This window comes from Podarcis vaucheri (genome assembly GCF_965113315.1).
Source record: "Podarcis vaucheri genome assembly, chromosome: 2".
NCBI lineage: Eukaryota > Metazoa > Chordata > Lepidosauria > Squamata > Lacertidae > Podarcis > Podarcis vaucheri.
Window position 1 is genome coordinate 20,595,756 of NC_138760.1, and position 14,728 is coordinate 20,610,483.

The 14,728-nt window shown below is 44.3% G+C and overlaps 1 protein-coding gene across 1 annotated transcript in view; it reads right to left on the minus strand.

Moving 5' to 3' along the window:
- The window catches only part of SCN8A (sodium voltage-gated channel alpha subunit 8), a 113,306-nt gene that overhangs the window by 10,847 nt on the left and 87,731 nt on the right, over positions 1–14,728 (minus strand). Inside the window, exons 22-26 of the mRNA XM_082212339.1 lie at positions 8,821–9,105; positions 4,845–4,898; positions 3,350–3,487; positions 2,665–2,769; positions 681–951 (exon numbers count right to left, since the gene is read on the minus strand). Coding sequence (XP_082068465.1) covers positions 681–951; positions 2,665–2,769; positions 3,350–3,487; positions 4,845–4,898; positions 8,821–9,105 — 853 coding nt within the window. The remainder of the gene's footprint in view (positions 1–680; positions 952–2,664; positions 2,770–3,349; positions 3,488–4,844; positions 4,899–8,820; positions 9,106–14,728) is intronic.

Below are 14,728 nucleotides of genomic sequence, written 5' to 3' on the forward strand. Positions count from 1 at the left end.
CTTCCTTCCCAAACTATTGTATTTTTTGCTCTATAAGACGCACCAGACCACAAGACGCACCTAGTTTTTGGAGGAGGAAAACAAGAAAAAAAAATATTCTGAATCTCAGAAGCCAGAACAGCAAGAGGGATCACTGCACAGTGAAAGCAGCAATCCCTCTTGCTGTTCTGGCTTCTGGGACAGCTGCACAGCCTGCATTCGCTCCATAAGACGCACACACATTTCCCCTTACTTTTTAGGAGGGAAAAAGTGAGTCTTATAGAGCAAAAAATACGGTATTTCCCCACAGAAATCTGACCAGCTCTGATTTTACAAGCTGGGAAGCAGTGATAAGTTAATGTGCGGTGCAGTGGTACCTCGGTTTTCGAACACAAGACCGTTCGAGTTCTGAAACGTTTGAAAACTGAAAACTCAATATGGAAGCCTCAATACTGAAGCCACGTTTCCTGTTCGACTTCTGAGGCGCATTCGAAAACCGAAGCATTTACTTTTGGGTTTAGGGCATTTGAAAACTGAAACGTTTGTCAACGGAGACATTCGAAAACCAAGGTACCACTGTATTAATTGCACAATCCTATGCAAGTTTACTCTGAATCCGATGCACATCTACTCATTTTCTCTTCTCGCAAGCGCAGGCCTTTGCGCTGCATGCGCCCCGCAGCAAACACCCATATACTCACCCACGATGGAGAGAATGACAACCACAAAATCAAAAATGTTCCAGCCAATAGTGAAGTAGTAGTGACGCAAGGCAAACATTTTCAGCACACACTCGCATGTGAAAAAGATAACAAAGACCAGGTTGATCCAGTAGAGGATTTCTTCCATCTGTTTGCTCTGTGTGTCCGTCTCAACCATCATAGTCACCATGTTGAGGCAGATGAGCAGCATGATCAGTATGTCAAACGCTTGCTGGGTGACAAAGTCGAAAACAGCTCCTTGGACTCTATTCTGTTACACCGGACAGGAAGAACGCACAGTTAGGGAGATGCATGTATTTGTAGTATGGGACAATTCACTGCATACATCCTCTACTGCAGCTGATTTGTGTGTTTACATCACGTGGGGATGGGGGGTGGTTTGTTGGGTTGTTCTTATTATGCATTGCATGTTTTTATATTGTGTTTTTATGTTGTAACCGCTCCGAGAGTTGTGGGTACAGGCCGGTGTGCAAATTTAATAAATGATAATAAGAAACATATCTGGCCTCACAATCCCATTTTGTAGTGAAGGGTGAAGCACACAGCGCAATCCTGTTCATCACCAGGTATGTGTGGAAATGTAAAGGACCCCTAGATGGTTAGGTCCAGTCAAAGGCAGCTATGGAGTGTGGTGCTCATCTCGGTCTCAGGCCAAGGGAGCCAGTGTTTGTCCACAGACAGCTTTCCGGGTCATGTGGCCAGCATGACTAAACCGCTTCTGGCACAACGGAACACCGTGACGGAAGCCAGAGCGCATGGAAACGTCGTTTGCCTTCCCTTAGCAGCGGTACCTATTTGTCTACTAGCACTGATGTGCTTTCGAACTGCTAGGTTGGCAGGAGCTGGGACAGAGCAATGGGAGCTCATCCTGTCACGCAGATCTGAAACGCCAACCTTCTGATTGGCAAGCCCAAGAGGCTCAGTGGTTTAGACCACAGCGCCACCCATGTCCAGGATGCAGATTAACATTAAAAGGCTCTAGCACAATAACCTTCTTGCTAAGAACCCAAATGATTAAACCACCTTTGAAGAGTAGTCGCAGCCCTGTTATGCTGCTTCAGGAGATCACTTAAATGTAACAAAAACATAATAATGCTGAGTATTCAGGGCTGGCAGTGACTTAGGCAATGTGCCATGGTCTAAGAGGCCTAGAAGGGCTGCTTGGTCCTGCCATTTGACCCTTCTGCCTGCTCCCGGTCCCTTGATCATGAAACAATGCCAGGGAAATTATCCACCATTTTGATTTTTCCACAGTGCCCTGATGTTCTTGATTTTTGTATCCACTCTGGAACACTGCAGGGAAATTAAAATGATGGGTAGCTTGAAGCTCATAACAGTGTGACAAGGTGCAGTGGGGCAGTTTGAATGGGGCACCTTGAAGAAGAAGAAGAAGAGTTTGGATTTGATATCTGGCTTTATCACTACCCGAAGGAGTCTCAAAGCGGCTAACATTCTCCTTTTCCCTTCCTCCCCCACAACAAACACTCTGTGAGGTGAGCGGGGCTGAGAGACTTCAGAGAAGTGTGACTAGCCCAAGGTCACCCAGCAGCTGCATGTGGAGGAGCGGAGACGCGAACCCGGTTCCCCAGATTACGAGACTACCGCTCTTAACCACCACACCACACTGGCTCTCGTAGCGGTGGGGCCTATAACCTGCTTCCAGCTCTGGATGTTATTATGCACATCACAACTATGTAAGATAGATGCATGTTGTTATTCCCACCAGCTTGGGAATGGGGAGCTGAGGCTAAGAGATTGCAGCTGGCCCAAGGCTATCTGCTGGTAGGTGAGATTTGAAGCAGGGTCTTCCTGAGGTAGCTTTGTGCCTCAGCTATGACACCACACCAGGTCAAAATAAGAAGGGATCAAACCTCAGAGAGCACGAGCTGGATGCTGGAAAAGTGTGAAGACTTTATTTGAATGTACAAGGGGCAGTATATTGGGAATAAGCCCGAAAACTCACCAGAGGCCTTGGAATTGGCTTCTGAGGTTTCTTGGAGCCCAGTTTTTTCATGGCGTTGTAGTATTTCTTCTGCTCCTCTGTCATGAAGATATCCTGACCTCCAAAGTAAAGGAAGGAAAAGGAAATAAAGCTGGTTACAATCTGTTAACCTTTGCTTAAAGATGAAGGTACAACTGAAGTGGGGTAGCCATTTCTTCTTACTCCATGAGGTAAAAAATAATAATAATGGAGAAAATTACATTGTCACTGGCAGACAATGAGAGAAGATACGCTAGTCCCTGGTAGTTCAGGACTTAGAATCTATTTAGTGGTTTTGAAGAAGCTATTGGATCTAAGTTCAATATGTGGTACAATAATTGCTTGAAATGGAACTGTATGATGACAGCTCCAAGTAGCAAGTCCTTTGTGTGAGACTGGTGTGAATGTTTTGTTCCAGTATGGTGAAAAATCACAGAAACATAAATATTCATTTGAGGGGACAAAAAAGTCCTCTCTGTGAAGAAGACACATTCATACAACCATGCCACCATGTGGCAACTGTAGTGGCAACCTGCATGTGTGAATCAGTTCTTTCGTAAGCTGCAAGTTTCAGGGAATTCCATGGATTATTTATTGGAAGTTAATTCAGAGAAAAGGGGGGGGGTTGAGGGTCCTTTACGCTAGTCAATATGAAAAGTTGACCTATCTTTTTCTTTTGCTGATTGAAATTGTCAATGATGACACCGATAAAGAGATTCAAGGTGAAGAAGGATCCGAAGATGATGAAGATGACAAAGTAGATGTACATATAGATGTTGTCCTCATACTTGGGCTGCTGATCTTGCTGTGTGTATAAGAGAAAACAATATACATATTTCAGGAGCTGCATCTGTAAGTGGGATGTAACAAAGGCTTGAAAATCTTTGCAATTTATTTATTTTATCATCAAATATGCTCTCTGAAGTTATTGTCCCCCTAAGGGGTGGACTTTGGTAACCTTTTGTAATATAGTGCCCTGTGCGAGGCCAAACTTGGGCGCCCCAAAATCGATATTCTTAATTACAGTGGTGCCTCGCAAGACTCTTCGTCTAGCAGTTTTTTTGTCTTGCGAAGCAAGCCCATTGACGGATTAGCGTATTAGCGCTATTAGCGGCTTATCGGATAAGCGGCTTAGCAGCTTAGAAAAAGGGGGGGGGGAGGAAAAAACCCCGCAGGAACTCGCAAGACATTTTCGTCTTGCGAAGCAAGCCCATAGGAGATTCGTTTTGCGAAGCACCTCCAAAATGGAAAACTCTTTCGTCTAGCGAGTTTTCCGTCTTGCGAGGCATTCGTCTTGCGGGGCACCACTGTATAGTTCTTCTCAATTTTGTCTGGCTGTTGCCAGGGACTCCCAGCTGGTTGCCCAGGAACATACAAAGACAAGGAACGTTCTGACCGTCCTTTTTTATTTCATTCTTTACACAGAGAGGCTATAGAACCCAGCCTCTTGGATAATGGTGTTGTCCCAAGTGAATCTCCACCCCCCGTCTCTCCCACTTCCTCATTCATCTATCTCATTGTCTCTCCTACGGGTGCTGCTACGTGCCCTTTGTCTTTGAGCTCTTTGCTCTCCTACTTTCAAGGCTTGTCAGGTTCTGGGAGATGGAGGGTCTGGAATGCTTTCTAAAGACACTGTGTCTGTCAGCTGTTGCCTCCCCCCCCCCCCATGATTCCTCCTCCTCCTCTCTCATTATTTCCCAACTTTTCCCCTCATCTGCGTCTGAGCTGTAACCTCCCTCAAACCTCTGTTGTAAATCTGTCTTCTTCTTCCCTGGAAGGGTCAGACTGAGAAGGCGGTCTCCACCATTCCTCCTCTGCCCAGTCCCTGACAGCCCTGTGCAGAGAAACTGCCCACACCATCCTAAAATCCGATGCTCGTCCCCTGACCCAAAGTTCCATAGTAACCCAGAGTGAACATAAAGCTCTGGCCGGATTGGGTTTATTCCACCCACTTCAGCGTTGCAGGATTCTGCGTCGTATATTCCTCATATACAGTAGCAGTCCTTGGGGTCCTAGGGACAGCCGGATCGCGATGATGGAGCAAATTTTTTGCAGCTATGACCTTGCAAGGTGGCATTCTTTGTACGTATAAAATGGCACAGAAAAACATTGTTTCAAATACCAGCTCTGTGATAACAGTGACAGAAGTGGATGTGCTTTACCTTTCTAGAATCTACTGCTGCATACATTATGTCCATCCAGCCTTTAAAGGTTGCCTATAGAGGGAAACACACATTATTTTTAGAGGGAAATTATTTTTCCCATTAAAATACAAAACAAAACATCTGTATAGGAGGACTATATAAAAGAGCATCTCTTTGTAGGTCATTTGGCACAAAAAATATTCAACAATTTGTTTGGATATAGTCTGCGGGATAGTGACTGGCTCAAGGTCATCTTTCCTTTCCCACCTACGGTTTGGGTGAAGGCAAGTTTAATAATATGGGCCCTCCTGTTGGCTGATGGTTCCTTCGATTGGTTATGCCATTTCTTATGAATCCATGTCGCTCAGATTGTGGTCAAGTTTCTTTTCTCCTTAGGAGGGAATTTACTAATGTGCTCGGAAACAACTGATTTCATGTGCAAATTCTCTTGGCCACCAGACTCAGTTCTTTACAACAAGAGCCTTCTCTGCAAACTGCGTATAATATACCAGAACCAGCTTGCCCATTAAGCAAGCAAAGTTTTGGTGAGAGGGGGTGCATTTTGGTGCATGGCAGAAATGGTGGGGTGCAGTGTGTGTGTGGGAGTCCCATTCCCATTTTGCCTCGGGTGGCAAAACAGAATGTGCCACCCCTGCAATATACCATATTTTTCGCTCCATAGGACGCACTTTTTCCCCTCCAAAAATGAAGGGGAAATGTGTGTGCGTCCTATGGAGCGAATGCAGGCTCCTTGGCTTCAGCGATAGCAATGCGAAGCCTCCGAAGCACAGAGGGAGATCTCCCCCTTCGCTCTGGAGGCTTCACGTTGCTTTCACAGAAGCCGCCTGAAGCCCCTGGAGCGCAGGGAACTCCCGCTGCGCTCTGGGGGCTTCAGGCAGCTATCCGCAAGCCTTCGGCACACAGCAGGAGTTCACGCCATGCTCCGAAGGCTTGCGGATAGCCGTCTGAAGCCTGAAGCCCTCCTATGGTCTGGTGCGTCCTATGGTCCGGTGTGTCCAATAGAGCGAAAAATACGGTACTAACTACGAATGATCAATCTATCTGATGCCCCTCTTCCATAAATCTACACAATTCAAATTGGTTTTACAGTGATTTGTCTGTAGGAAAAAAGAGCAGTAAAAAGGATTTATACACAAAGCGGAGTTAAAGAAAGCAAAGTTCAAAAGGTTTATACATAAACATGCTTTTTTGTTTCGGACCATTTTCCTTGAAATAAATATCCAGTAAATGAATACAGCACACACCATCTCGGCTTCTTCACTCCATTGAAGTTATTACACATTGCTGTGTTGTACCTCATATATAGATCAATATTGGGAACCACCCCTTGGGAGTCTCCCTAGGCTACACCCCTTTCCCAATGTCACACACAACACACCATTCCTGTTCTGAACCCTCCCTGAGTGCTTCTGCCTGGCTGCAATGAGTGTTTGAACTGTAATAATGCCTCTTGCTTTCCTGGAAGGTGGAGGGAGAGATCAAGACATATTTGTGGTGTGTGTAGAAGCCTCTGACATTTGCCCCACTGGAATGTAACAATAAAACAACGAACAGGGTGGTGATGCAATGACTACTGCATTGAACCACTGACATATTATAGGTGCAGGTATTTGGGGCTTATTCTTGGTTTTTTATGTGAGAAGATAAAAGAGTGTAGTTTTCTCTGCCAACTGCGGAGTTGGGTTGAGGGGATCCAGACTGGGAGGGTTTGGAATAGGTAGGTTAGTTTTAGGAGGGTGATCATTCTGATCGTGGCTATTTTGTCTGAGAGAGTGAAATTCATGTTTTTCCATCTCTTTAGGTCTTTGTTAATTTGTCGCCACAGGGGCTTGTAGTTGTGGAGGTATAATTTATTGAGGTTTCTGGTTATTTGTACCCCTAGGTATCTGAACTTGGTGTGGCAAAGTTTTAATTTGGTGACCTTAGTGAGTCACTGACATATTACAGGTGAACTCTTCATTTACCGCATTTGCTATTGTTTAAGATAAAACTGATTTGGGAAAGAAGCCACTTTTGCCATTTTCTTATACAGTGGTGCCTCGCAAGACGAAAATAATCTGTTCCGCGAGTCTCTTCGTCTAGCGGTTTTTACATCTTGCGAAGCAACCCTATTAGCGGATTAGCGGTTTAGTGGCTATTAAAGGCATAGCAGCTTAGTGGCTAAAAGGCTATTAGCGGCTTACCGGCTTAGAAAAGGGGGGAGCAAAAAAACCCCGCAAGACTTGCAAGACGTTTTCGTCTTGCGAAGCAAGCCCATAGGGAAATTCGTCTTGCGAAGCGCATCGAAAAACGGAAAACCCTTTCATCTAGCGGGTTTTTCGCCTTGCGAGGCATTCGTCTTGCGGGGCACCAAGATTGTGGATGTTTACAATCATTGCCTTGGTGATGTTATCTTGTGTCAATCACTGGACTGTACAAAGGTCACAATTTCACATCCATTGCTTGGCCCACGTTTGCCTCTGACGAACCCCACCGATGGCATGCAGCTCTCGGAAGGTTCTCTGTGGCCCTTAAGGCAGAGAATATTCCTCACTCCTGATATATATTGGCTGGGATGTGTGAATGACTTGTTGGGCAGCACAGAGGGCTGTGGGAAGGCCTCTCCATGCATGAACTAAACTCACTTGATTGGATGGAAGGCATGCAAATGAAGTGGATAAATGGTGACACCCAACTATATTCTTCCACCAGCAGAATAGTCTTCCGCCCACACAAGGGGACTTTCACTTCCTCCTCTACACTCCCCGCCCCAAACCTATTTGGTTGACACTCTGTAGAAGATACTGGGGGCACAGCATGAAGGACACGAAACCGGAGACTCATTGCGTGAACTGGAAATTCGCTTGCACATCTGGACATCAATCAAAATATCTGGAACAGTACATCTAAAATGGCCAGGGGAAATTCTCAACCAACTATTCTCCCATTTCCTTGCTGCCACATTCCTCTCTTCACAAAGTTTTCCAATCACCTAGCTCAGACTTCACCCTGCTCAGGAGACGATAACCTGCCACAGTACACAAGTACAGTGGTACCTCAGGTTAAGTACTTAATTCATTCCAGAGGTCTGTTCTTAACCTGAAACTGTTCTTAACCTGAAGCACCACTTTAGCTAATGGGGCCTCCAGCTGCTGCTGCGCTGCCAGAGCACGATTTCTGTTCTCATCCTGAAGCAAAGTTCTTAACCCGAGGTACTATTTCTGGGTTAGCAGTGTCTGTAACCTGAAGCGTATGTAACCCGAGGTACCACTGTACTGTAAAGAACAACCCAACCTCTTGAATCCTGACTGGTAAATGGGAGAGAGGTGGTAATAGTTAAGCTTCTCTTCCCTCCTTGAAACCTAACTAGCCAAAAGATTAAAATTGGGTCTTGTTCTCTCTCCACAGGCAAGAAGATACTATTTGCTTCATGAATTTGCTGTTAGAATTCCTGCTCCATGATTGCAGTCATGGGATTTTTGTCTATCACATGACGGTGTATGTTTTGACTCCACAGAAAGGGAAGTGACAGAGACAGGATGTTTGTGTTACTGTGTTCTGTGAAGTGGGACTATTGTCCTTTGTTCTTTTTCTCTTTGCTGTCTGATGGTAGAGAGAGAGGGAGCCATGTTGCAGTGCTCCGTGTGTGTTTATATGTAAATAAAGTAGATTAGCCAAAATGCTGAGTTGCTGAGGTCTGTTACGCAAGCTGCGAAGACTTTGCGGATCCCTAAGTGTGCTGATGTCTGTTGGCATCGGTCGCTGTGATGTTCAGGCTGAAGAAAGCTTTTGAAGCTCCCGAACGAATGACCAGGAGGGAGAGAACATGCCAGTAGGGCATGTGTCTCTACCAGGGTCCTACTCGAGTGTAGGATGAGCGCCTGACATTTGCATGGGACTTCACACGGGGAAGCCAATATTTGCAACCATTAAACATTGAACAGAGATAACTCATTACTTCCAGGAGAAGTCAAGCTACAAAGGCAGAACTTACAATTTGCAGAAGGGCCAGGTACCCTGCACCAACATTGTCAAAGTTAATCTTTACGTTCTTCCACCGGATCTCCGTTTCGTTGGGATTCATGAGCTTCTCGCAGTCTGACTTGTTGTTGACTTCTTCTATCTCGAATCGATACTCGGACGTCTCATTAAAGCAGTAATGATACTTCCCAGCAAAAAGATTAACCCCCATTATGCTGAAAATCAGCCAGAAGATAAGGCAGACCAACAACACATTCATAATGGATGGTATAGCTCCCACCAAGGCATTCACAACCACCTGTATTAGAAGTGGGGAGGAAGGAGGAGAGAGTTTCAGTACAGAAGAGAGGATGAATTAGAAGCAAAACAGACATGCCTAGTTTTAATGGGGGGAATCAAAAGCTAGTTGCAATAAAAAAAAGATACCCTCTCTGTCCACTGTAATTTTTTAAAGAAAGACTTTATATTTCAAGAGATTGTTTGGCAACTTATTCTTTTGGTTTTGCTGTTCAGTAAAACATGTGGTGGACGAAGAAAGAGATTATACCTTATCTTGATAAGAACCGGACCGCTGGCTGACTCCATCAGCTAAGTCAGAGAATGTGGAATTGAATAGGCTTAAAGAATTTCCACCAGCAAAAATTTCCCCCTTTAAAACCAGACTTATGGAATTTATGGGCAAGGTGTATCCTACTCCCATGTAGAAAAGTGAGGGGTTTTGAGCCATTTATTTCAAATGGGAGTAGGAATGGGTATCAAGGTTGCTCTAAGGCTTAGCAGTGGCTTAGTGTAAAAACAATCAAGGCTATATTTATTGTTTGATAAGCAAGGCCAATCATATCTGAAGAGCTGAGCATGCATGTTTGCAAGCTCAAAAAGAAAAGCCATATTCCCTCCCCTGAAACAAAGCAAATGAAATCAATACTTTTTCAACAGGGCTTCCCTCCCATTTTTATTTTTATTTTTTGGTCCCTGCCACTACAGATGATATTTGTGAAAATACGAATAAAGTCTAATGGAGAAAAGTTAAGCCATCTTTAACAGAGCCAGGTGAGTCGTCATTTATTTATTTTTATTAGGATGTCCTATGTTGGGAATGAATGAAGAGTTTAGGCTGCAATGCTATACACACCTGGGAGAAAACCTTGTTGAACTGATTGCACTTTGAAAGACTTAGAAAGCTGACTTACATTAAAGCTGACTTACATTAAGTCAGACAGTTGGTCCATATAGTTCAGAACTACCTACTGTTGACTGGCAGTTACTCTTTTGGGTTTCAGACAAGAAGTCTTTCCCAATTCTACGTGGCATTGCCAGGGATTGTATCTGGGGCATGCAGAGAAAGCGTGTCCTCTACCACTGATCTACTTCCTCCCTTTCCATTTTTCTTTCAAAACGGTCTTCAGTCTTCTCTGGGTACTTTGGACTCAAGGCTCTTATCCTTTGATTAAGACGTATATATTGCTCCTCCCAGCATCTTAAACGGGGGATTAAAAAACAACAACGCATGTCTATTCTATAATGTTTGACATGCATTTTGTCACACAGATTCTGAAAGCGTGCCATTCTGAATCTATGATTCCAAAGGATGGGGAGCTATTAAATGCTCATTTCGGGACCAAAGCATTTTTTTGCTTCCTTTCAGTTTTACAGTTTCTGTGCAGTAGCTATCAAGTCCCCACTAGCAAGCAATTACAGTTTCTTCCAAAGCCATCCACACCTCAACCAGCAGTCTCTGAGGCTTCTTTTGCAGTGAATTAGGATTAACGGGATAGCACTGGCATTGCGCGAGCACTTATTTCCTTGCCAGCAGGTGCCACTGTTGCTTTACATACGGTATGGAAAAGGCAACCGCTTGCAGTGTCACACACCGCAATCTATATGTATGTGCAGCACTGCCTGCAGAAAAATACGTCATGTGTAAGGCAGATTGCGTAAAAAAATCATCACACCCAATAGTCAATTGATTTCTCTGCATATACTTGCAAAGTAATTATAATAATAATAATACATACGCTTAAATTCAGAACCTTCAGTCTAAATCTCAGATCCTGATATGAGCTTCAGAATTTGTCCCTTCTATAGCCACAATTTATCTGGAACAGGGCAACTAGTGAAAATGTAAAGCAGTGCAATTATTGGCCAGGCATTGTGACTTTAAAACTGCTTTGGCATTTGGGGTTGCTCTATTAATCATAAAATAGGACCTAAGTTTTCTCGCTCTTCTACTCATTCACTTAAATATATGTAACCAATATATATACTGTATATATGCTTTACCTAAACAAATGGTAAAAAACCATCATCAAGTATTATGAGAGGGAACATGGCTTTTTTCGTGTGATTGTGTGTTAGAAATTGTCAAGAAGTACATGCATGTTTCATAGCAATACTATCAACCTCCCTCCCCCAGGAAAATACAGCTGAGTAAGTTATTAGAGCATAGAGGAAAGCAAAAGACCTACATTTAGTGCTTCTTAGCAAGATCATTTCAGCTCTTATTTTCTCTCATTTTGGCTCAGATTGTTCTTTTTATTGTTTGAGGGGTATAAGATTGAATCAATGCTAATAACAAGGATGGGGAAACGCTGCAAAATAGCTCAGTAAGCGAATTTTGATTTGCTAAACTAAGAAAACAACACCTTTCCAACTCTATATGGGTGAAAATCTTTTATTGCTATCATCAGATTATCTGGCAGAAAATGAAAAACTAGCCTTCATCATATCTGTGATCCATCTAGTTTATTAACCTTTCTCCAAAAATGTCAAATATCCAGCAGTTGAAAGGTGACAGTGAACTGAAGGTGTTCTGGGCTCCCTGAAATTTCTCAGATTTTACATCCCTTCAGACATGGGCTACATTTGTGCTAAAGATGGGTTTTCCACTAGAGACACCTGGTCCTACCGTGAAACATCTGAGGTACCGTATTTTTCGCTCTATAAGACGCACCAGACCACAAGACACACCTAGTTTTTGGAGGAGAAAAACAAGAAAAAAATATTCTGAATCTCAGAAGCCAGAACAGCAAGAGGGATCGCTGCGCAGTGAAAGCAGCAATCCCTCTCGCTGTTCTGGCTTCTGTGATAGCTGTGCAGCCTGCATTCACTCCATAACACACACACACATTTCCTCTTACTTTTTAGGAGGGAAAAAGTGAGTCTTATAGAGCAAAAAATACGGTAAGTCCCACTAAGGGGTCTTACTCCCTAGTAAATGGCACTGCAATCCTAAATGTGTACTTACTAGAGAGTAAGCCCTATTCAAAACAGCAGGACTTATTTCTGGGTAAACATGTGAAAGACTGCTCTGTAAATCTAGTTCAACTTCATGTCTAAGCGGGCATGGGGACTCAAAGCCTAAACACAATTGGTTATATTATGGAGAAGATTTAAGCCGTACTGAAATTCATGGCATTTATGCAACCACAACTTCCTTAGGATTGCCTACAATTCAGTGCATAGTTACATGCACAGATCTCATCCGAATCAATGGGGCTTAGGCACAATTAACCCTCTGCTGAATTATGCAGGCACAACAACAATCTATACTAGGAAATAAACCATGAAGTACATAGTTTCTGGAAAGCCACTTCCGCCCAGTGGCGGAGCTTCATGCTCCAGCACCGGGGGGGCAGAGAACAAGCAGGGACGGGGCTGGCGTACATCCCGGGGCATGGTGCGCGTCCTGGGGGTGGGGCATGTATCCTGGGGGCAGGGGGGCACCCCACCGGGATCGTGCTGCCGGGGGCGGTGCGCTCCCTCACACTCCTCTTCCTCTGCCAGTGCCTCTGCCTTAGGAGGAGGTGGAGTTCCGGGCACTCATGATGCCTTCACATGCGCAAGGGTGTGGTCAGCCCTGCGCGATGGGGGGGGGATTCCCGGCTGCGTCACTGCCCAGGCAACCAAGCTGGGAGTGTGGCCTGCTTGATTTAAGCAGGACGCAGCGGGAATCTCACCCCTTTCCGCGCTTCCAGCTGCTCCGGTTTCCCCACCCTCCTGCCCTTTAGGTTTTTTCATCTCTTGACCTTGCTATCGACTTCAGTTGGTTGCCGTTGAGGGGCCTGTTAGGACTTCTTTTACTTGGCAAATTGTCACCGGCCACTTGGTTTTTGCCTACCTCATAGCAAATATTCACAACTTGATAAAGTTAGGCGGTTAGGCATTGGAATACTACTGGAGAAGAGAGGAGGGGAGGTAGTGCCATCACCTGCCCCGCACATTGAAGGGTATTCCGTTAAAGGATTCCGGGGGCCTGGCCCTGTCCGAAGCCTGGGGAAACTACGGCCTAAGGCACGACCCCTATCGGTGGCCCCGGGGGAGCTCCTAGTTGATGTACGTCAGCAGGACTGCCCCTACTGGTGTTTAACCCTTCCCAGACTCTGCACAGATGGGTGGGAGTCAGATAGTCGGTTAGGTCCAATGCCTAAGCCAATACCGCTCACAATCTGTAGCCAATAAAGTTGTGGCCGTTTTTAGCCCATTAACCTAAAATACTGTTGTCAAGTGTCTTATTTAACCTTGTGGGGGGTCGGGGTTGGGAGCTTGCCACGCTTCTATCCAGGGAATGTTTTACGTGGGAGGCATATTACATAATATTTAGGATGAAAAATTCAAATAGAGAATATCTGTGGTTTCTCTGAATGGTCTGAGCTACCTGTTAATAACTTTTTTTTCCCTTATAGAAGTTACCTATACTCTTTGAGGCTGCAATCCTATAAACACTTACTTGGGAGAGCAAATATTCTTGAAATCAGCAGGACTTAATTTGCAACCCTAACTCCACTTACCTGGGAGTAAGCCCCACTGAATTAAAATAGTACTTACTCCTGAGCAGACATGGTAAAGATTAATGCCTTAAACATGCTGAGGATCATGCTAAACACTGCATCTTTCTAACCCTATTTTGGGTGTGAATAGCTCAGATCTTGAACTCTGAAATCAAACACGTTTTTTTAGGTCTTTGCATAGTAGTTGTAGTTCTTCATTACGTCATCTCCCAATTCTCTCCCCACCTTTATCCCATTTCTACTTTTAATGATATTCTTGCTTGACTTATAATACAGCAGACACCCATAATTCAATGCATGTTTACTCAGAAGTAAGTCTTGTGGTGTTCAATGGAGCCTGTTCCTTAATAAGCATGTTTAGGTTTGAAACTGTTGCATTATTTCCTTTGCATACAGACCAAGATGGGTAACCTTGGGCTGGTTTTGCATGAGATTATTTCACACACAAACATTTTGTTTTAATACAGCAACATCAAAATGGCCATTTCCCATTAAAGCCTGGAAATTACCAGATACACTCGGCAGCGGAATCTTCTAAAAATTTCAGGAAAATTCAGGTTCTGTGCTTTTACTTGTGATTTGTTGCTTACATCGCCGTGACAGGACAAGGGGACCATAAAGCATGGTAAAAGGGGAAAGGAGAATAGGGAGGGAAGCTGAACTACCAGTCAAGGCTGCCAGTCATTGACGACTGGACTGAGAACAACGAGGTGCAAACGAGAGGAATTAAACCAGTACTCTTTTCTTTTGGGATGGCTAAGCTCCTCCACCAACCACCAGTGCTTTCCTACCGCCATGAGTAACCCCACGCAAGAGATAGAAGCTATACAGGTTTTCGACCTCTTCTGATTGATACCTTTGGCCGTAGCCTTTTTTTGTATGGGGAAGGGGAGAAGAAAAAACAAGGGGCGGTTCAAATTCTGCTTCTTTGCACCTAGTGATTCTCCCTGTTTCAAAACTTACAGCCAGAAAATGCTAGAAGTATCAGAAGCCAGGCTAAATAAGAGCAGCCAAGTGCCAACAGAGAATCTACAAATGACATGTGGTTTGGGCCAATAATGAGGCAGCTTGATATATCTCCCTTTTTTTCTTCTTCTCTTCCAATGAACCATTTAAAAAAAAAAAAAAGGGAGA